Here is a 23,693-nt window from a genome sequence, read left to right as displayed (position 1 = left end):
GAATTGCTTTCTGAGCCAAATTAAAAAGTTCATTTTAAAAATAAATTTTGTAGAAAAATATAATGATACTATACTTTTAATAATACATTAAATTCATAATTTATTTCTTCTAGGCAATGTACGGCACATGTCCAATGCCAACTGTTACAGATGTACACAGTATTTTGTTAAACAAGACTCTGAGTATACAGCTGAGTAAACAATGGGAAAGGCAGTCAAAGGTAGGACAGGATAACCATCTCTCTTAAAAAGTTAAAAAAAAAAGGGGGGGGGAGGGTAACTTGACAGATGGGAGGGAGGTAAACCAATCGCTTTTATAATGAATTTAAGCTCTGATATCTGAGAAATCTGTTTCTAACGCTTGAGCACTCACCGGAACTAACTAACTAACTAACTAACTTACTTACTTACTTACTTACTTTATTTATTTATTTATTTATGATAGTCACACACAGAGAGAGAGAGAGAGAGAGAGAGAGAGAGAGAGAGAGAGAGAGAGAGAAGCAGAGACACAGGCAGAGGGAGAAGCAGGCTCCATGCACCGGGAGCCCGACGCGGGATTCGATCCCGGGTCTCCAGGATCGCGCCCTGGGCCAAAGGCAGGCGCCAAATCGCTGCGCCACCCAGGGATCCCCCAGAACTAACTTCCTAAGAAGTCAGTCATTCTGCATTTAATACATGCATTCACATCCATGATATATATATTTTTTCCTATTTAACAGACTAAATAGATACAACTAAGTTATAAAGCCACCAGGCTCTTACTGCTTCTTTTACTAGTTTGAAGGAAATTTATTCAACATTAGGAAGTAACACACACACATTTACACACCTCCAGTGAAACTTTAGACTAAATAAAATATCTCGTTTGTAAAAGTTTATAATGTATAAACATTCTACCAAAGAAGTGATTTTCAATGAAAGCATCACTGAAAACAAAGATACTACCAATAAAATAGAAGAGGTCCAATATAATCTTTCATTCAATTATCTTGCTTTGTCTCGTTCACCAAATTCAATGGACCGTAACTTTAAAACAAATCCATCAACAGAACTTTCTGTAAAATACATAATAGTGACTGAGGCATATAAAAACATTTTTAATAGCAAAAGTCAACAGTTAAAATTCTTTGTTTGCACTGATTTCTATAGGTCTCTCTCCAAAATAACATTCTCAAAGTTTTAAAAAAATTTAAAATCTATCTGAAATTTTATGTCAACTGTGTGCATTAAAGCTAAAATTCAAATTTAGAATAATGTCAATACTCATGACAAAAAGTAACTTGTACTACCACTACCAAATTGGTGATTCTAAAAATCAATTCTTCTTTGAACTTTCAATTTCATAGGAAATACTATTCACAAAAAATTCTGGGAAGTATTTTTTTTAACCTTTCTTGAATTTATAGAAAAATGAGTATCAAATATATCTCCAAAATATATGTCAAATCAGTCTATTTCTCTATATTGTCCACTCTTAGTACCGAGCAAAGCCACCATTACCTCTTGCCTGACAGGTCTCAGTTTCTACTCTCCATTTCCACTCTTAGTTCAGTAATGGCTTCTCACCTTATGTGAATAAAGCCCACACACTTGATCACAGTCTACAAAGCTTTACAGGGTATGGACTCTTACTCTACCCGAGACAATCTCTTACCCTTATCTTTGTTGGTCACTATATACTCCAGCCACAATAGCTGTCCTTCTGTTTTTAAACACACCCAAACCATTCCCTCCTTTGAACCTTTATTGTTCCTTCAGTCTGAAAAAATGTTTCCTCCAAAAGTCTGCTCCTACATTTTCACATCTTAATCCAAATGTCACCTTATCAAAGGCATTCCCTGACCAACCTATCGAAATAGCACTAATCCCGGTAACTTCCTACCTTTACCCTCATTCAACATCTTTGGATATATCATGAAAATTAAGATCAAAATGAGATACCACTATATCCTCACTGTAATGACTAAAATTAAGAGACTATTCAGAACAATCTCACAAAGGAGAACTAAATTGATAAACTTATTACCTCACCTGACTGGAAACATTACTATACAGCTAGAGTAACCATTGTGGTACTAGCATAAAAGCTGACAGACGGATGAATGGAACAGAGAAGAAACCGCAGAAATAGACCTACACTTATACCATGATTTGTTTTTTTTTTTTTTATTTACTTATGATAGTCACAGAGAGAGAGAGGCAGAGACACAGGCAGAGGGAGAAGCAGGCTCCATGCACCGGGAGCCCGATGTGGGATTCGATCCCGGGTCTCCAGGATCGCGCCCCGGGGCCAAAGACAGGCGCCAAACCGCTGCGCCACCCAGGGATCCCAATGATTTGATTTTTAATAAAGGAGCTGAAGCAAATTAATGGAGAAAGAAAAATCTTTTCAATAAATGATGGTGGAATATCTGAAAAACCACATGGGACAAAAATGAGCTTCAAATCCTACCTCACACGAGTATATATACATATATACGTATATATACATATAAATACACACACACACACACACACACACAAAAAGTAATTCAAGATGAGACAGAGGCCTAAATGAAAAAAACTTTCAGATAAAACCAAGGAGAGTGCCTTTGTGACTTAAAGGTAGGCATAGATTTCTTAGTCACAGAAAACAACCATAGAAGAAAAAAAAATTAATACATTAGACTTCTTTAGAATTAGATCTGCTCATCAGACGCACTTATCATGAAAATTAAGATGCAAACCACAGACTTGGAGAACTTTTTGAAACTGAACTGGTATCCAAGACATATAAAGAACTACAAGTTAATAAAGAAAGACAATCTGAGTTTTAAAAACAGCAAAAGATTTGAAAAGATAGGTCACAAAAAATAATGCAAATGATCAATCAGCACATGAAAAAGTGCTCATCTTTTCATCAAAGAAATGCAAATTAAAACCACATGATATATCAGTATACACACAATGAAAACGGTTAAAATTAGAAGACTGACAGCACCAAACGTAGGCAAATATGGCACAAGACCTCTTTATACACTCTTGGTGGAAATGTAAAGTGGTACATCCATTTCGGGAAACAGTTTGACAATTTCTAAAAAGTAAACATATATCTAACAAATGATCCCACCATTTATTTCATTCCTATGCATTTACCCAAGAAAAAAGAAAGCGTGCATCCACACCAAAGACTTGTACACAAATAGTTATACCAGCTTTATTTGTAATAAAGTAAAAACTGGAAATAAGGGAAATGTCCACAATTGTAGAATAGTGAAGTATTACTCCTCAACGAAAAGGAATGAACTACTCGTCAAATAACATGGGGAAATTACAAGTTAATTATAAGGAACAAAAGAAGCCAGACAAAAGTACATATGGTAGAACTCTATTCATATAAAATTCTACAAAATGCAAACTGATCTGTAAGGACATATGGCAGAGTAGTGGTTTACAAAGGCAGGAGGGATAACAACTGGGCATAACAAAACTTTTGGGATGATGAGTATGTTCTCTATCTTAATTATGGATTATGGTTTTATGAGCATATACATGTTAAAACTAAATTATATATTATAAATATGTGCAGTTCATTGTATATCAATTATACCTCAATCCAAAACACCAACTAAAGAAAACAAATAAGGGGCATCTGGGTGGCTCAGTTAGTAAAGTATCTGTCTTTGGCTCAGGTCCTGTTCCCAGAGTCCTGGGATCAAGCCCTGAGTTGGGCTCCCCATTCAGTGGGGAGTCTTGCTTTCCCTCTTCCTCTGGTTCTCCCTCTCCCCCCACTTGTGCATTCTCACTCTTTTTCTCTCAAATAATAAATAAAATATTTAAAAATAAATAACCAATGAAACACTAATGCTTATTTATGATTTATAGTTTGAATATTTAAGTACTCTATAATTTGGCTACACATTACGTTTATTCTTTCATTTCTTGGTGTCTATAATTATTTTAAAGTTAGAATTATTACAACAGTATTATTAATAATTTAATGGCCTGTTACAAACATTGAAATATTTTTTGATATAATGTAGGAAGATTATTTCCTGCAAATGCTTTCATACCTGCTCTAAAGATGTTAGACTTAGGTACATTAAGAACATTACTGCATTAGTGATACTGTCAGAAGTAAATATTAGTTAATTTCATAAGAGTTAGTAAGTAAAAGAATTTTCAAACAAGATAATGTGTATCTGATTTCCAATTAAGTAATTTACAATGATTTTCAAACAATAATGGTCAAATGAAGATACTGTTAAGCCCTGGATTTTGTCTAGGTATCCATCTTTCTGTTTTAAGACTTCGAATTTTTTTTCTCCCTATTAGATTGTGTCTTTAAAAACTCAAATATGCTATTGAGGAAAAAGAATTTCTTCTCAAAATTTTTCTGGGTTATTTTTTACATTCTAACTTCAAAATTTTATAAAAAAGTCATAGGAGAATCTTTTTAGTGACAACATAAACTATCATCAGGTTTAATGAGAAGTTACAAAATGATTTAAAGTAACTTATATATTACCTGTCCACATCCAGGGGCAGTGCATAGAAAGGGTTTGTCATCACTCATATTCCACAGGTCCTTGTACTGCCTATAATAAAACATTAAGAGATAGCTTAATGTTTGAAAGTACAGATTTTTAAACAAAGAATCATTTAAAATGTAATATTATATGATTTTCACTAAGGTTATTACCTTTTACATTTCAATGTGAAATAAAATACTTTTACTGACATTTTAGCCATATTTCCTTCCATCTTTTTACAATGAGTAGACAAATACACATAACACGAAAATTTTACACTATAGAAAAAAAAGTAAAAAAAAAAAGTCAGGAAGCCTGGCTTATCAGGCTAAATCATTCTTATTCAGCAGTTTAAGTGAAGAAAGAAATAATTTAAAAATCACCACTTTAATACCCAATGAAATAATGTATCTAGGCCACTATCACCAATGTCGAATAAAAACATTAGGAAAAAAGGTGATTGGGAACTTTATAATGGTTTATAGTGAACTCATAGGTCAATCTTAAATTAACATCATTAAGAGTGGGACAGTTAGACATTATGTGCCATCTGATATGACATAAGAGAAAGCATGAGAAATCTTCTTGGGCAGGGGTAGGGGTAGTATATGTGTGTGGACACAGTGGGAAGTCAAACCTAAATTTAATTAGGCATCCCTAGATTCAGCTACAGGAAATATAGGGGTAGAAAAACCATCAACACTATCTGGATGCAGTCAGCCAAATTCTATAGGAAAAAGACTTGGTCACTTCAACAAATAAATAGGATGGAGAACAAAAGAAGAGAGGAGGTAAGTGGAAACTGTTACAAATTAAAGGAGATTTAATAAACATACTAACCAGAGGCACCTGGGTAAGCTCAGTCAGTAAAGTGGCTGCCTTTGGCTCAGGTCATGATCCCAGAACCAGCTGAGCCAGTGTCATGCTCCCTGCTCAGCGGGGAGTCTACTTTTCTTTCCCTTCCCCACCCCCCACCACTTGTGTGTTCTCTCTCAAATAAATAAAATCTTAAAAAAAAAAAAAAAAAAAAAAACCCTAACCAATGTAAATCCTTTCTGGATCCTGATTTGAACAAAATAACTATAATGAAATTTTTGAGTTAAGATTATTTTCCTATATTTGATTTAAAGTCCCCAGTCAGGATGCCTGGGTGGCTCGGTGGTTGAGTGTCTGCCTTTGACTCAGGGCGTAATCCTGGGGTCCAGGATCGAGTCCCAGATAGGGCTCCTGTGGAGAGCTTGCTTCTCCCTCTGCCTGTGTCTCTGCTTCTTTCTCTGTCTCACATGAATAAATAAGTAAAATCTTTAAAAAAATAAAAATAAAAAATAAAGCACCCAGTCACTTCTTCCAACAACTTTTAGGTTTTAATTTTGTCTTGGCTTTCTTTCTAGAAATTATATACAACAACTGTATTTGATTCAACTAAAAATCAGGTAACATTGTTCCTTTTTCAACACTGGCTTGCTAATCCTTCAAAGCAATGTTTCCCAAAGCATTTTCAACAGGGATGACAATAGCTATACAGAAAAAAAGGTATAAAATCAAACAAATTTGGGAAATGTGGAGTATTTTTTTTTTGTCGGACTTTTCAGCACCTTTAATATGTTCAAGTGAAATGACTAGATGAGCACCTAGCATATGGCATTTTTGTCACATCTGTTTGCTATTCAAAATGCTTTTTCATAGAACATCTCATGGGACTAGTTATTTAAAACTCTAGAAATCAAACCCTAAAATATGTTTGTTTGATATAGTTAAGTGTGTTTTCATGCTCTGTTTGATAATTTGAAGACATAATAGGGGCACCTGGGTGGCTCAGTTGGTGCCTGCCTTTGGCTCGGGTCTTTTTCTTGTTTTTTTTTTTTTTTTTTTTTTTAAGATTTTACTTATTTATTCATGAGAGACAGAGAGAGAGAGGCAGAGACACAGGCAGAGGGAGAAGCAGGCTCCATGCAGGGAGCCCGACATAGGACTCGATCCCGGGACCCCGGGGTCACGCCCTGGGCTGAAGGTGGCGCTAAGCCGCTGAGCCACCGGGCTGCCCTTGGGCTCAGGTCTTGGTCTCAGGGTCCTGGGATCAAGCACCGTGAGTCAGGCTTCCCGCTCAGCTTCTCCCTCACCCTCGCCCTCTGCCTCTGCCCCTCCCCTGGTTTGCGCTTTCTGTCTTTCAAATAAGTAAATAAAATCTTAAAAAAAAAAAAAAGACATAATGGGAGTATCAGCTAAACTAATATACAGAGATTTGTTTTAAATTTATGGAAAAAATGCTGAAATATTTATCTAGAAATAACTGAGAATTTTTATAATCTAAAATATGAAAAATGGCTAACCATTCCAAATACCGCATACATACCTGGCAGAATTCACATGTAACTTGAATTTCATAAGTTGAGCAACTTATCACGTCCTCTGTTTCATGGCAAGGATACTAAAAAACAAAGTGGTTTCACACTGTTAAAATAGTTTTGAAACACTGCTTGAAACACAGGAAATAAAAAAACCTGAATAATTATACTCTTTTTAACACTGTCAACCCCAAACCTTGTCACTATTAAGAATCTTTACAGGGGGAAAAAAAAAAAAAGAATCTTTACAGGGCAGCCCTGGTGGTTCAGTGGTTAGCGCTGCCTTCAGCCCAAGGCCTGATCCTGGAGACCCGGATCTAGTACCATGTCGGGCTCCCTGCAGGGAGCCCGCTCCTCCCTCTGCCTGTGTCTCTGCCTCTCTCTCTCTCCCTCTCTGTGTGCCTCTCATGAATAAATAAACAAAACCTTAAAAAAAAAAGAATCTTTATAAAGAGTAAAAATACTGCTCCTACAATATGAATACCCATATAAATGCCTTAAACACAGATATGTATATATCCAACTCAATCACAAAGGATAAAAGGAGAAAAAACATTAAATTCAGTCCTTTGGACTATGGTTTAAAGTAAAAATCCTGACCTTTGAAGTCTGATGAGAAAGAGGAGATCCAGCATTTCAGAGATCTGGAAAGTTTTTAACTTCTTAAAATATAGTCGGAGGTGATCAAGCTCTCAGTCTAATTTATCAAAATCTAATCGTCCCAAAATATAGTTGATCTATGTAAGTATCTCCCTCTTCCATACCCTTATAACTTGTTTATTTGATATTAGTTTATTTTTTTAATATTTGAGAGAGAGAGAGAGAGAGAGAGAGAGAGAGAGAGAGAGGCAGAGGGAGACAAGATCCAAGCAGACTCTCAGTGAGTGCAGGGCCTGATGTGGGCCTTGATTTCATGACCCATGAGATCAGGACCTGAGCCAAAACTGAGTTGGATGCTTAACCAACTGAGCCACGCAGGTGCCCCTGAATATGAGCTTAAGAATAAGTACGTGTTGAAACTATCCAGGTTAGTGCCCATTTTAAAAACTGCTAGGGGCACCTGGCTGGCTATGTCCAAAGAGCATGTGACTCTCGGGGTTACAAGTCTTAGCTCCACATTGGGTTTAGAGATTACATACAAACATACATATATACATACATAATTCTCCTAATACCTCATCTTACATTCACTAAAACTCCATCCTGTGGTGAAGAGTAACTATATGTTTATTCAAATAAGATAATGATGCATAGACAAAAAATTTTCATAATTTTGCTTATACATGTGGTATTGCTCTGGACAATTTGGGAAATGTATAAATAGCCACAGTTCTGAGTCTTAGAGTTAAGGGTGAGCTGGTATAGGAGACAGAAGGTTTTTTCCCTGGTTTCCAGGAAAAACTTGTATCTGGTTCTATTCCTTGTATCTGGGTTCTATTCTTCCATTCACATTTAACTTTGCCATGCTGTCTATGAAAAGAAGGTGAAGAATACTCGAATAAACCAAAGGAAATCTATGAAGGTTATACTTCTGTTCTTCTGTTGTTACCTATAGATGTGAGCTTAATGAGGGCAAGGAACTTATCTTTTGGGTTAACTACCTAAAACAGTGCCTACTCCACAGTAGCATGTATTCATTAAATATTAAAGAATGAATAAACAGCCATATGATATGAACAAGTCAAAATCAGTTTACCTCAAAAAACTCTTCTAAAACTGGTAAGAAAATGTAGTTCATATTGCTATGAAAAATCGAAGCAAAATTTAAATTCAGGTAAGAAACATTTAAATACCAAATATAACCCAAGACACAAAGATGAAACAACAGTCCCTACCCTTAAGAGACTTTCAGTCTGGCAGGAGAAAGAGTACTACAGAAATATAATTTCAATTCCTTTGGTAAGAATAAGAGTTAACATACTATGAGAATACACAGGTAGTGCAAGGACCAAACTGGTAAGTTTGGTTTTCTAGAAGGCATTCTAGAAATTCCTTCTGAGGGAATTAGCCCTTGGTACCCGTTTCTCTCTTATCTTTTCCACTCCCCCACAACTGCCCCCTTTCCCTACAAAAGCAGTTCCTTACCTACACATCAGCCCATTTCCTAGCTAACCAATAAAAATTCCCATTCCTTATTACTATTTTCTAAAACCTAGCTGAGGTAGTTGTAAATACAACAGTTGAAGCACCTTGAGACATAAATGATGATACTTGTTTTGGGAGGCTTAAATGCTATCTCTTCCTTAAACTGAATCTCAAGCCTCTACATCTAGGCTTATCTCTCTTTTTTAAAATGAAGATTTTATTTATTTGAGAGAGAGTACGGGTGCACACAAGCAGGGGGTGGGGTAAAGCAGGAACGGGGAGCCTGATGAGGGGTTTAATCCCAGGACCCTGGGATCATGACCTGAACTGAATACAAATACTTAAGTGACTGAGCCACCCAGGCATCCCTAGGCTTACAACAAGGTTGAAAAGAGGCTCTGTTCAAGAATAAACTGTTGGAGAAGTCAATGACTATAGACAGAGAATTGTTAATATACCACACCACTCTGCCAAGCATCCAAACCAATACCAGTAGGAGAATCACTATCATGAGGAATACACAAGAGGGTTCTAGGCAAAATTTAAAAGTCCTTTGTGTTCTCTAATTTCACTCTTAACTCTTCTTCTAACAGTCCTTTATCTTCCTTGCCCTCATGATCTACCACCATCAGTTTCCTCTTTTCTTCTTTCAATTAGCAAATATCTGAGTGTCCCTTCGGGCTTGGCATTCTGCCAGATGCCAGGAATGTAGCAGTGAACTAAGGTAGGTACCTGTCTTCAAGAAATTTCCAGGAAAAAAAAAAAAAATTCCAGGACAGTGAGGGAGTTCACACCAGCTAATCAAACATGCAGTACAGACTTCTTTCCAGGTTTCTAAGACAATTCCACATGTAAACATGTATATGTTCTCCCCAAAATGTTTCTCTATTTCATTGTTCTAAGGCATTTTATTTTAGGACCCAAACTTTAAGGTATACTTTGAATTGTTTGTTACAAATAGCCAGAGCAGGATCCCTGGGTGGCTCAGCGGTGTGGTGCCTGCTTTTGGCCCGGGGTGTAATCCTGGAGTCCCAGGATTGAGTCCCGCATTGGGCTCCGGGCATGGAGCCTGCTTCTCCCTCCTCCTGTGTCTCTGCCTCTCTCTCTGTGTGTCTATCATAAATAAATAAATCTTAAAAAAAAAAATAGAGCAATTTCCACCATTAGGTATCCCACATAAATGATCAGTCTTACATAATTCTAAAAAACCTTTAAGGCAGAAGTTCAGGATTCAGAAGGAGGTCATGTATTTCCTGATAATATGAACTAAATTCTACCTATTGAACTACGTAAGACGTAGTAAGGAACTTTAAGTTTGCTTCCATAAAAATACAGAAGAGCAAAAAGAAAAAAATAAACATCATCTAAAATCCCACCACCTACTGTTTGACATTTCACAGAGTATTGCAAGTCTTATCACTGCATGGAGATATGCAGCTTTACACACTGTTAAGAGCAATGTCGCAACTTTCTTTAAAATGCAACTCTCTAAATCCTGCCACATCATTAAATAGTAAGAATATGAAATATGAGAACTGGGACTCCCGGTGGCACAAGGGTTGAGTGCCGCCTTCAGCCTGGGGCCTGACCCTAGAGACCCGGGATCGAGTCCCGCGTCAGGCTCCCCTTGCGCGCGCGCGTGTGTGTTTCTCTCTGTGTCTATCATGAATAAATAAAATATTTAATTAAAAAAATTAGATGCCATTTTTAATGGCTATATATTACTCTATCATACGGTTATAACATATTTATTACTAATTCTCTATTAGTGAATTTTTATCATCAATAAATATCCTTGGCAACAGGGGTGCTGTGGTGGCTTAGTCGGTTAAGTGTCTGCCTTTGGCTCAGGTCATGACCCTGAGGTGGAGCCCAGCATTGGGCTCCCTGCCCCATGGGGAGTCTGCTTCTCCCTCTCCCCCTGCACCTTGCCCCCACAACATGCTCCACTCATGCATACTTCCTCTCTCAAATAAATAAAATCTTAAGAAAAAATATATCCTTGATAATAAATCTTTGTGCAGTATCTATAATTTTCACAGAAGAATTTCTAGAAATGAAATGAAATGACTATGTCAAGGAGGTCAGCACCTCTGTCATGTCTTCTGAGGCCAGTGTGAATGCTCTGCAGTGGTGGCCTGGTGGAGCAGGTCAAGCTGGAGGCCGGCATGGAAAGGACCAAGGCCCCCACGTGGCTGCAGGGCTGTAGCAGTACTGCATGCAGAATGCCTACAAGGACGTCCCGCTGCTAGGTGTTCCAGCTGGAAGCAAACCCTTTCAGGAGCCTAGATCCTGTGCCTTATTCTAAAGGCTTTTAGGGAAGTAGTCCACTGAGGAATGCACTTAAGTGCAAAGTGATGAATGACTACTTCCATATCTCAAGAAAACACTTTTCTCCAGCCAAATGACTTTTAGATATTTTAGACCTTTCCTGTGGTCTGGTCCTGTAGTCAAAATTCTACAGAAATTGATGAGTTTCTACTCAGATAAGAAAACTAAGAGAAGGAGTAAGCTTTAAATAATAATGACCTGATTCTTTTGGTAAAGCGCTTTTATATATAAGACAAACAAAAATGTTACCACCAAACGCAGTATTTCTATACGTGGAATATAATATTTGTTTTATTTACTAAATGTTTACATTTTGGGAAGGAAAACATTTTTGTTAAAAAACTGAATATTTGAAATTTGTTGGTCCAGAGATTTTTATACCATAGAAAAACTTTTCTCATGAATTTACAGTTTCTAAATGAAGATAAGCATTTTTACAACTGGGGGAAGAATAGGTTTTATAATCAAATGATGTCCTGATTTTTAAATTTTTTTTTAAAGATTTTATTTATCCAATTCATTAGAGACACAGAGAGAAAAGCAGAAACATAAGCAGAGGGAGAAGCAGGCTCCTTGCAAGGAGCTGGATGTGGAACATGACCCCGGGAAGGCACTCGCTCAACCACTGAGCCACCCAGGCATTCCTTCATCTTGATTTTTCTAAATGAGAAGATTGTTTTATTTTTAACACTAACATGGGAGCTGTTTCTTAGCAAACTTTTTTGGGAAGATTCATGTCATATCGGGTTTAGAATGCCTGTTGAAACAGACATGTTGTCTTAAGTTCCTCTATTTTACAGTTGTGGTCATCCTTTAAAAAATAAATATACTACATTATTTCCTATCTTTATTTTTTTTTAAGATTTTATTTATTTATTCATGAGAGACAGAGAGAGAGAGAGAGAAAGGCAGAGACACAGGCAGAGGGAAAAGCAGGCTCCATGCAGGGAGCCAGACGTGGGACTCAGTCCTTGGACTCCAGGATCATGCCCTGAGCCAAAGGCAGACACTCAACCGCTGAGCCACCCAGGCATCCCTATTTCCTATCTTTAAAAAAAATGTTTAAATGTGATCTTGAGAACACTGTAAATGATTAAAAATAATTGTAAAAATACAATTTAAAATTTTTAAAATATTTTTGAGAGAGAGTGCGTGTGTGAGCGCATTCCGGCGAGCATCCATACAAGTGGGAGGGGCCAGGGACGGGAGGGAGGATCTCAAGCTGACTCCACACTGAGCATGGATCCCACAACCCTGATTATGACCTGAGCTGAAAGCACAAGTCTAAGGTTTAACCCACCGCACCACCCAGGTGCCCCAACCTAAATGAATTCTTAATGTCACAAGTACTTTTACTTTGATGATGTGTCTTTGATTTAATTTGGGACACTTTTAAAAGGATATTCTGTGTTTGCAATAACTTTCGATGAACTTGGAAATTCATCCAAGCAAATTAAGCAAATTTCTGCTTAATTAAAAAAAACAAAAAAGAAAACCAACAAAAAATTACTATGGGAAAGTGAAGGCATATTTTTAAGACTTTTGATTTACATTGTTAACTGCCCTTCAATATGTAGTATTGACTTCTACTTTACCAATATTGTACAGAAAGAGCTCATTTCTCAACACCCATACTAAAAATTAATATTAACATTTTTTGTCAGATTACTGAAAAAAGACCCTAATTTTATTTATTTTTTTAAAATTTTTTATTTATTTATGATAGTCACAGAGAGAGAGAGAGAGAGAGAGAGAGAGAGAGAGAGAGGCAGAGACACAGGCAGAGGGAGAAGCAGGCTCCATGCACCGGGAGCCCGACATGGGATTCGATCCTGGGTATCCAGGATCGCGCCCTGGGCCAAAGGCAGGCGCCAAACTGCTGCGCCACCCAGGGATCCCAAGACCCTAATTTTAAAGTTGCAAATCTTGACACCCTAATAAGGTTATTAAACTTTTTCGTATGTATAATGGTCATTTGTAGTTCTGATATGCTTCCTTTGCCCATTCTGTAAAAATAAAATTTTAATCTAAAATTCTCTCTTGAATATAAATAGGATTTCTTATCACATGGATTTCTGATCATGTACCTTATTGTATTCTTGATGTAGTCCTAACTACCTAACCTGCATAAGAGGTGCCAAAGGGTGACTTACTCAAGGTAAAAAATGGGACAAGAACATTTTTAATGTCATACTGTGTCTGCCAGCTGGTATACCTTGCCATACACTATGTATATCAACTGTTAAGCCTTGTTATTCTATGCCTACCAACCATACAGAAATTTTATATAAACCACCTTTTAAAAAGTAGTATAGAAAGACCCTTCAGGACTTTAAGAATTATTCAACAGACCGATTATCAAATAAAATCACACGAGATGCCAATAAGAAAATAGTAAAGAACAAGACTTCTAGTAACAATGACAAGAAGAAAATGGGAGAAATTAACTAGCAAACCATTTCTTATAGCTTAAATTAATTAATTAAAAGCCAAGCCTCCATAAAAAACATATATAAGGGGGTGCCGCCTGGGTGGCTCAGTGGTTAAGCATCTGCCTTTGGCTCAGGTCATGATCCTGGGGTCCTGGGATCCAGCCCCGCATCAGGCTCCTCTTGGGGAGCCTGCCTCTGCCTATGTCTCTGCCTCTCTCTCTCATGACTAAATGAAATCTTAAAAAAATATAAATATAAATATGTCTTCCTGAAAAGCAGCTTAGGGTATTGGGGAGCAAACCAGTGCAAAGTGGCACAGTGAGAAAACTGTCCATGGGAATGCAGAGTGGCTGGAGGGAAGTCTAATACGGCAACTACATGAGGTGAGGAACAGAGATGGTACTAGTCCAGCACAGGAAAACAGGGCCCAGGCTGGAGAACATGTAGTTGGGGAGGAGGAGTGGGCCTGGTGGCAACAGGTGAGTCATTAAATACACACACAGGGACTGAGAGAATAAGTAGATATATCAAGGATGTATTGGGTAAAGGTAAATTCATACCACAGGTGAAGTTAATTATACTAGCTGTGTCTACTGAAGGGGGTCTGGTACACCAATACCTGCAAAGTAATATACCCACTAGGCACCCAGATCTTGATGTCTAAATACCATTCTCTATCAAAAGGTACCTGGGCTCCTTCAAGAATTGTCTGATTCCAGGGATAGGGAAGGGCAAGTACAGGATGGGCCTTGAGTATCTTGTGCAAGAAAATAAAGAAGGACCCAGCTAAGAATCTGGCCATAAAGTGGCCGGATCTGAAACAATTTGAGAATCAAAAGAAATGATAGTTAAAAAAAAAAAAGAAAAGAAAAGAAAAAAGAAATGATCATAGTAGTGAATCATACTGCGAATAAAATAGGATTTCGTTAATCCACATTGATATAAAAGAATTCAACATTCAATAAGATATCTATATCCTCTCAAAGTATCTCCTGATAAAATGTATTTTAATTATAAGAGTCTGGCAAATATCACCTTACTCAAAGGACGCAAGTTAACAAAACTACAAGGAAAACCAATATCATGTACTCCCAATAGGATGCAACAAGTAGGACACAGCATCACTTCTATGAGAGTCCTGTCAAGATACATAAACCTAAATCTAATTATGAAAAATATTACACAACCCCAAATTGAGGTAAACTCTTCAAAATAACTGGCCTTTAATCTTCTAAAGTGCTCGTCATCAAACTCAAGGGAAGATTGAAGAACTATTTCAGATTTAAAAAGATGAATGAGGGATCCCTGGGTGGCGCAGCGATTTAGCGCCTGCCTTTGGCCCAGGGCGCGATCCTGGAGACCCGGGATCGAATCCCACATCGGGCTCCCAGTGCATGGAGCCTGCTTCTCCCTCTGCCTGTGTCTCTGCCTCTCTCTCTCTCTCTCTCTCTGTGTGACTATCATAAATAAATAAAAATAAAAAAATTCTATAAAAAAAAAAAAAGATGAATGAGACATGACAACTAACTGTAATGTGAATTCTAGACTGAACTCTTTTGCTATAAAAGGACATATTGGAACAACTGGCAAACTTAAATGTGATTTGCAGATTAGATGGTAGCAATACATGAATGTTAATTTCTTGATTTTCAGGGCTGTATTGTGGTTTTGTAGGAAAAGGTCTTATTGCAGAAAATAAAGTATTTAGGGGTAATGGGACATCACGCTGGCAACTCACTCTTAAAAGGTTCTGAACTATAAAATTAAAAATGGAGAAACTTACAAAAGGAGTTTATATTATAGTAATTTGCACTATAATAATGGACTATATAACCATTATATAATTAGTGTCATTTAGTGTTTAAGAGTAGTTATGAGAAAGATACTACAAAGCATGGGTTCTCTAATGATTCTCTGCTTGTTTCTGGTTTATAACTTCCATGTTATGAGATGTCAGAGGAGAAAAATCACTTCTGCTGCAAGGTTAAGAGCAAACAGAATCATGATAGAACAATGACCATACCTGAATAAAAACTTACGAGATAATATCAATTATTTATTCTATTGGTTCCTTTTTTTTAATATAAAATACGTTAACCAAGATAAGATGATTCTTTAGTTCATTATATCAGAATTTAAAATGGCATGATTCAGCTAATAAAAATATTTGCTTTTCTTCAATCTCTATCAAAAACCCGAATGGGGCAGCCTGGGTGGCTCAGCAGTTTAGTGCCGCCTTCAGCCCAGGGCGTGATCCTGGAAACCCTGTATCAAGTCCCGCGTTGGATTCCCTGCAAGGAGCCTGCTTCTCCCTCTGCCTGTGTCTCTGCCTCTCTGTCTCTCATGAATAAATAAAATCTTAAAAAAAAAAAAAAAAGTAAGAAAGAAACCAGTTCACTTCACAGAAAATAGGATGGGTAAATAAAGCTTTAAAAATGGGAGGGAGTGGGTTGCCTGGCTGGCTTGGTGGGTGGAGCATATAACTCTCTCGGGGTTGTGAGTTCAAGCCCCACGTTGGGTATAGAGATTACTTAAAAATAAAATCTTAAAAAAAAAAAAAGGGAAGAAGCAAGTCAATTTCTGGTGACCAATTTGAAAATTTTCTAGATTCTTTAATTAAAAAGAAATTTTTTAAGTTTTTGTATTTAACTGGTAATCTATACGCCTCATGTGGGCTCAAACTCACAACTCCGGAAATCAAAAGTCACATGCTCTTCTGACTGAGCCAGTGAGGCACCCCAAAAATCTCTGGATTCTAAAATGTTAATTTTACTGATCCTGTAGTTAGCTATATAACTATAAATGTCATAATTTCTTACCTTTAAAGCATGTACTCAAGTTTCAAAGCAGATTTCTAAAATATGGATAACACTAAATGTTACATACAACATATAACATTCTCAAACATTTCTAATACAACTATTTTATAAGATGTATTTGGAAAACACCTGACTGCCTATTTTGTACCTTATGCCTTGCCCTCAAAAATCAGATTAGTAAGGACAAATAAGTATAATTCAGTGATATACAAATAATAATAAAGATATGGGACACCTGGGTGGCTCAGCGGTTAAGCATCTGCCTTCAGCTCAGGTCATGATCCTGGGGACCCAGAATCAAGTCCCACATCGGGCTCCTGACATAGGGCCTGCTTCTCCCTCTGTCTATGTCTCTGCCTCTCTGTGTCTCTCATGAATAAATAAATAAAATCTTAAAAAAAAATAAGTAAAGATATATACAGGCACAATGGGAGCATAGGGGGTTAAGATTAAGGAGTATATTGGAGCTAGTCATCTCTCTTCAGCACCCATATTTCCCTCTTAGAAAGCCTGATTACCAGGGAAGGGCAATCCTATAATATCCATGACCCTGACATACCTACTTCAGGTAAACCAGGGGAGACATCTCACCAAGTTAAGCCAATCAGATGATCTCTTCAAGAAATTTGAAAAAGAAAAAAAATCAGCTAAACAGAGGTAAGCAGCAGAGATTCCAAATCATACTCCGGACTGGTGGACATTTACTATCCTGTTCATACTGAGAAGAAATTAATGAAAACCAGAAAGGGAGTAGGCACAGAAAAATAGACATGAGAAACTATGCAGCCAAGAAGAAAAGTAGTTTCTGTGATCCCTATGCTTTCTGTGACTGAATTATGCAAGTCTTCGGTATTCTGAGTATGAGCTTTTTTTTTTAAACATGAATTTATCTGATTAATTTTCCAACCCCTAACTAAAACAAGTACATAGTCAAATGTGAAGAGAGGGTCTGGGAGGGCTACTACTGAAGGAAGTAATGCCTGAGTGTAGCCTCAAAGGTAGAGGCCTCAGCCAGTCAGGGATGATGTTTTCAGCAGAGAAGACAGTAAACATGTAGAATCACAATGAAGCAGAGTACATTGAGGGATCTCTAAGAACTTCTGACAGCTGAAGCATAGGATATAAGGTTAAAAGGAAGAGAGAGAAGTCCAGAAAGAGAAGCAAATCTTGAACAGCCTTTATTACCCTGACAAGGAGTCTGGATTCCACCCTCACCACCCCCATCCCACTGCTACTCTGAGGTTATAAATATAAGCCTGTGTCAAAATGTTGAGCTAAGCAAGTTTTTCACATTTTTATATGGGCGGGAGTGGGAGGAGAATAAGCAACAGGAACCATATGTGGCCCCTATAAAGTCTAAAATATTCACCATCTAGCCCTTTAAAAAAAGTCCGCTTAATCCTGCTGTAAAAAATGGGAAGATTTTATGTTGATTAACTAGATAAAGAGGAATTTTTGCAAGATCTAACAGAAGTGTGGAGAATGGACTAGAGGACAACACTATACATAAGAAAGCCAGTAAAAAATACTGCTAAATTCAGAAAAGAGAATGATAATTTGCGTTATCAGCAGTATCCATCAAAATGAGAGGAAAGTACTAGTTAAGGAAAAAATGTTTAGGATAAGGCCTCAAATCCATAACATTGACTCCAGACCAATGCAGGGACTGACCCCTGACTTCTACTCTGGTCTTATACTACTCCTTAATCCCTTGGGTCTAGTTTCATGCAGGTTTTTTTTTTTTTTTCCATGCAGGCTTTTAATCAGCTCTATCTCAGCCTAGAATGCTCTCACTTCCCATTTATACATCTCTCTTAGTAAACACTGCTCACCTCTATCCACCCTCTACCCTGAAATTCAGATCATTCATTTACTTAGTAGTTTAGTTAATAAATACTTATTGAGTACATGCAACAGGGTAGGATAGACTCTTGGGGGGGGGGGCACGCACACAAGTGGGGATAGTGGCAAAGGAAAGAGAAGAGAGAGAAGTAAACTCCTTACTGAGCACACACAGCCAGACATGGGGCTCAATCCCACAACCCTGAGATCATGACCTGAGCTGAAATCAAAAGTTGGACATTTAGCCGACTGAGCCACCCAGGTGCCCCTGGAATTTACGTTTTATGGAAAATATTTCTAACCAAATCAGGATTTGAACATTTAAGTTGGTCAAGTAGCTCAAAAATTATTCAACATATAAATATCAGTGTGCAAGAAGTTTGCCATCCTTTCCTCCTCAAAGAATTTCCTGCTTACAAATTTTTACTTTTTCATTTGAAAACAGAACTACCCTACGACCCAGCAATTGCACTACTAAGTATTTACCCCAAAGATATAAATGTTGTGATCCAAAGGGACACCTGCACCCCAATGTTTATAGCAGCAACGTCCACAATAGCCAAACTATGGAAAGAGCCCAGCTGTCCATCAACAGATAAATGGATAAAGAAGATGCGATACACACACACACACACATACACACAACGGAATACTACTCAGCCATCACAAAAATGAAATCTTGCCATTTGCAAGGACATGGATAAAACTAGAGGGAAATAAGAGAAAAACAATTATATCATCTCACTCTGTGGAATTTAAAAAACAAGAGAGGATCATGGGGAAGAGAGAAAAAATAAAGATAAAATCAGAGAGAAGACAAACCGTAAGAGACTCTTAATCACAGGAAACAATCTGAGGATTGCTGGAGGGGAGGAGAATCAGGAGATGGGGTAATCAGATGCTGGGCATTAAGGAAGGCACTTGAAGTAATGAGCACTGGGTATTATATATGAAGAATCACTGAACCCTATTTCTGAAACTAACAATACATTATATGTTAATTGAATTTAAATTAAGAGGGAAGCCTGGGAAATGAACTAGGGGTGGTGGAAGGGGAGGAGGGCGGGGGGTGGGGGTGAGTGGGTGACAGGCACTGAGGGGGACACTTGACGGGACGAGCACTGGGTGTTATTCTGTATGTTGGTAAATTGAACACCAATAAAAAATTAATTTATTAAAAAAAAAAAAAAGAGGGAAGCCTCGGTGGCTCAGCAGTTGAACGCCTGCCTGCCTGCCTGCCTTTGACTCAAGGCGAGAACGAGAGTCCCAAGAACAAGAACGAGTCCCACGTCGGGCTCCCTGCATGGAGCCTGCTTCAACCTCTACCTATGTCTATGCCTCTCTCTCTGTCCCTCTCATGAATAAATAAATAAAATCTTAAAAAAAAAAAAAGAATTTAAATTAAGAAAAAAATTTTTTTAATTTAAAAGAATATATTTTTACTTTTTCAAATATGTTGTATTTTTCTAATTTCAAATAAATTTCAAATTTGTTTAGGAAATAAATTTCAAAATTTATTTTCTAAATTTTGTCAAGATTAGAAGTACATATTTACAGATTTTTTTTTATCTGAATCTTCAGATTCAGGTGTAACAGCATGCACTAATCTGCTTGTATATCTTACTATACAACCATGTTTTTTAAAAATTTGTCATGAACTGACAACCATGTTTTTTAAAAATTTTCTATGCCAGATCACATTTATTACATCAATATTTTCCTTCTATTTTTAGAAGCTATATCCTCAAACTATAAATGGCTTGCGACCAGAAACCACTGTATTTTGTAACTCTAACATCACCACACTGTGGCTGACACACAGAAAATGTTCCATAAAGGTATATTTGAGAACTACATAACTTCCTATTAATATTTCTGATCAGTGTGAGTAATCTTGGAACTAAGTTTATGAATTAATCCAATCCAAAATTCAATAAATTTTGACATTTTAGTGCATACGGCCTTAAAATGGGCAGTGTTTTTTGTTCAAAATATTTTTGGAATATAGAAAATACTTTGGGGCATTTGGCTGGCTCAGTCGGTAGAGCATGTGACTCTTGACCTTCAGGTCATGAGTTCAAATCCCAACTGGGTGTAGAGCTTACTTAAAAAAAAAAAAAAAGAAGGAAAAGAAAATACTTCAAGGAGTAACTCTTGTTACTATCCTTCATAAAATTCTAGAATTGGGACTTTCATATGGGGACCCTTCGCTATAGAGAATTCTCTAGTCAGTTGAGTTTAGGAGGCTCTGAGTTAAAAATTAAACAATTTAAAGTCTTCAGCGTGCTTTTATAATATGTGGATATGCATTTTAGCTCCAAAAATTCATTTCCAAATTGGTGAACCTCCAATTTAAAAACAATTTTTTTCCTTTTATTTTTATTTTTTTAACAAAACACTATCAGGAAGGTAGGGCACTAGCATCCTGAGAATACTACCTAGAAGCATCTGTTGAATTCAGCAATATTTGAGAGACAACTGCAAAAATCAAAACCACTTTGCATTAAAAGCTTAAAATCTCTTACCTTTCTAACTGGTGGGCCATGAGCTTTATTCACTGTTGCCAGGAATCCCTCAGCTCTAATCAAGTAAGCAGTCCTTCTCAAGTCTCCATCCAAGTATCTCTAGGGCAAAGGAGAGGCAGAAAAGAGAGTGAACTTATTCTGTGAGATCTAAAGAAATAGGCTTGTACAGTTTAACTTCGATACAAAAATTTTTAAATGTTTACTTTATAGTTAAAAATTAGGGATGCCTGTGTGGCTCAGTGGTTGAGTGTCTGCCTTTGGCTCAGGTCCTGATCCTGGGGTCCTGGGACTGAGTTCTGCATCGGGCTCTCTGCAGGGAGCCTACTTCTCTCTCCCTCTGCCTATGTCTCTGCCTCTCTGTGTCTCTCATAAATAAATAAAATCTTTTAAAAAAATGTGTGTGAAGTTTGCCTTCCATTTCATTATTTTACGATACAGAAATTAAGGTTCCCTCCAAAAGTTGTAACACTCCAGGAAGAGGTTTATCCTGTGGTCTCCTGTAACTCCTAGCAAAATGACACCTAGAGGTCTAATAGTTTTAAGGATGGAAGTACAGCAACGGAATCTCGGTGAAAGGAGAAAAATGAAGCTTTTTAATAGAAGGGAGAAGTAGCCACAGATAAAAGGTGACACAGAAGTGCATCAAAATTCTTAAGAGGAGATGAAAGAGTTTTTCATGTGTCAGTACTACACCATACATACCATCCAGGGGGCCCAATTCAATATGCTTTTCATTTGTAAACAGCTTGATTTTTTTTTTATGCTTATATCAGTTGGATTGGGTTCAGCTATGAGGGACAGAAAACTCAAAATTAACAATGGTTTAAAAGATTCAAAAGTTTCTTTCTCTCACATACAAGCACAGGCAGTCCCAAACCATGATCATTAGTAACCCAAGCTCCTTCTATTTTGTTTTGCCATCCTCAACATGTGTCTCCTTCATGTTTAAAATAACTGCTTAAGGTCTAACCATAACATCTGCTGATCAGACAGCAGGAAGGAGAATGAGGAGATGAGCAATAGCTTCCTTTTAAGGAAACTTTTCAACAACTCACAGGAAACTTCTATTTACATTCCATACACCAGAACTTAAGTCACAACAGCTATACCTAGCTGAGAAATAAATTTTTTATTTCACCATATGCTCAGTTAAAAATTGGAGCACCTATAATAAAGAAAAAGAAGAAAATGAGTATTGGTCAACATTTGTCATCATACTCTCTCATCTTAAAATGTAAGATGGTTGGGTACCCTGTAGAAATGCCTTACCATCCAGTGAAGGATGCTTTCATTTTTTTTTTTTTTAAGATTTTATTTATTCATGAGAGACACAGAGAGAGAGGCAGAGACACAGGCAGAGAGAGGTGCAGGCTCCATGCACCAACTCAGGACTTGATCCCAGGACTCCAGGATCACGCCCTGGGCCAAAGGCATGGCGCGCTAAACCACTGAGCCACCCACGGATCCCCCTGAAGAATGCTTTCAAAAATAGAAGTCCTGCCAGTGACCAAGGAGCCAAACCAGTGTCCATAAAGAACTTCTCTAAATATAAAAGGCCAATCTGTAGGTAACAGGGGCAAAGGGGAAGCCTAAAGACCAGAACACCAATGCAAAAGCAAGGAAACAACTTAAATAAGTTGTAGTTTGGGAGGATAAACTCACATATGCAGTCCACAAAACTCAGAAACTAGAACATGGGGCCATTATATTAAGTAACAGAGTGTCCAAACTGAGTATGTATAAGAATCTGGCAGAAAACCAAGTTTTCCCATTAGGAAAAGGCAGTAATCCTTGGAACAAGATGTTAAAGGGAAAGTAGACTTTCCTCTACCATTATTTAAGGACTGATTTCTCATTATTAGTCTGTGTATGAACTTGGAAGATGTCCCTATTGCAGACTGTTGAAAGAATTGCACTTTACCTTGAATAAGGTTGACTTGAAAACAGTCTTCATGTTTAAAACTTTGATGAGAATACTAGAAGCTGGAAAGGTTCTCATTTCAAAGCTGGCATCAAAATTCTGTTTTATACAGACTGTTCTTTAAAGGGAAAGGGACCTGAACAGGACAGTTAGCTATATGTATGTAAAATAGGGACTATACATGGAGCAGCAATTCAAAGGACAAATGTCTCTGTGTAAAGGTAAGAGATAAGTTTCTGCAAATTGTTTCTTTCAGGGAAATGTTTATTTTTAAGTAGGGCCTCAGATTTTCCTATGGAGTGTTGTATTCTTATTTTAGCAGTTGCTCACAAAAGACCAGGAACTAACACCCTAGAAAAACAGCAAGATGGACTTCTAGTCTTCACTTCAAGTGAAAGGCAACAAGATTAAGCTAGCAAGCTGTACCTGGCCTATACAGCTTATGTTTTATGCATGCAATGTCAGATTACCATCCAGACTTTGAAAGACATTAAACAATGATCTTTGGGTTTTTTTTTTTTTTATAACTTGCAACACAAAGATGTAAAGAACTTCTCTTTTTTACCACTGCTACCCTACCCTAGCTACTGTATATGTACTTCTTATACAGGCGTACCTTGTTTTTTTTAAAGATTTACTTATTCATGAGAGACACAGACAGAGAGAGGTAGAGACATAGGCAGAAAGAGAAGCAGGCTCCTCTCAGGGAGCCCAATGTGGGACTTGATCCCTGAACTCCAGGATCACGCCCTGAGCCAAAAGCAGAGCTCAGTTGCTGAGCCATCCAGGCATCCCATGTGTACCTTGTCTTACTAAGCTTCACTTTATTATTCTTCACAGATAGTGCACTTTTTATAAATTGAAGGTTTTTGGCAACCT

General features: G+C 37.4%; 1 protein-coding gene and 1 pseudogene across 7 annotated transcripts in view; one reads left to right on the top strand and one right to left on the bottom strand.

Moving 5' to 3' along the window:
* Positions 1 to 23,693, bottom strand: part of ATF2 (activating transcription factor 2) — a 99,367-nt gene that overhangs the window by 63,399 nt on the left and 12,275 nt on the right. For 5 of the 7 annotated variants that reach the window (XM_055308031.1, XM_055308026.1, XM_055308028.1 and 2 more), the window contains exons 2-4: positions 20,894 to 20,992; positions 6,868 to 6,942; positions 4,511 to 4,580 (exon numbers count right to left, since the gene is read on the bottom strand). In XM_055308031.1, the coding sequence (XP_055164006.1) occupies positions 4,511 to 4,580; positions 6,868 to 6,899 (102 nt within the window). In that variant the 5' untranslated portion in view covers positions 6,900 to 6,942; positions 20,894 to 20,992. The remainder of the gene's footprint in view (positions 1 to 4,510; positions 4,581 to 6,867; positions 6,943 to 20,893; positions 20,993 to 23,693) is intronic. The other 2 variants (XM_055308027.1, XM_055308030.1) reach the window with 1 other exon arrangement.
* Positions 11,043 to 11,252, top strand: LOC129498597 (guanine nucleotide-binding protein G(I)/G(S)/G(O) subunit gamma-10-like; annotated as a pseudogene).

Source organism: Nyctereutes procyonoides, unplaced genomic scaffold (assembly GCF_905146905.1).
Source record: "Nyctereutes procyonoides isolate TBG_1078 unplaced genomic scaffold, NYPRO_anot_genome, whole genome shotgun sequence".
NCBI classification, from domain to species: domain Eukaryota; kingdom Metazoa; phylum Chordata; class Mammalia; order Carnivora; family Canidae; genus Nyctereutes; species Nyctereutes procyonoides.
This window is presented reverse-complemented; position numbering and strand designations above follow the sequence as displayed.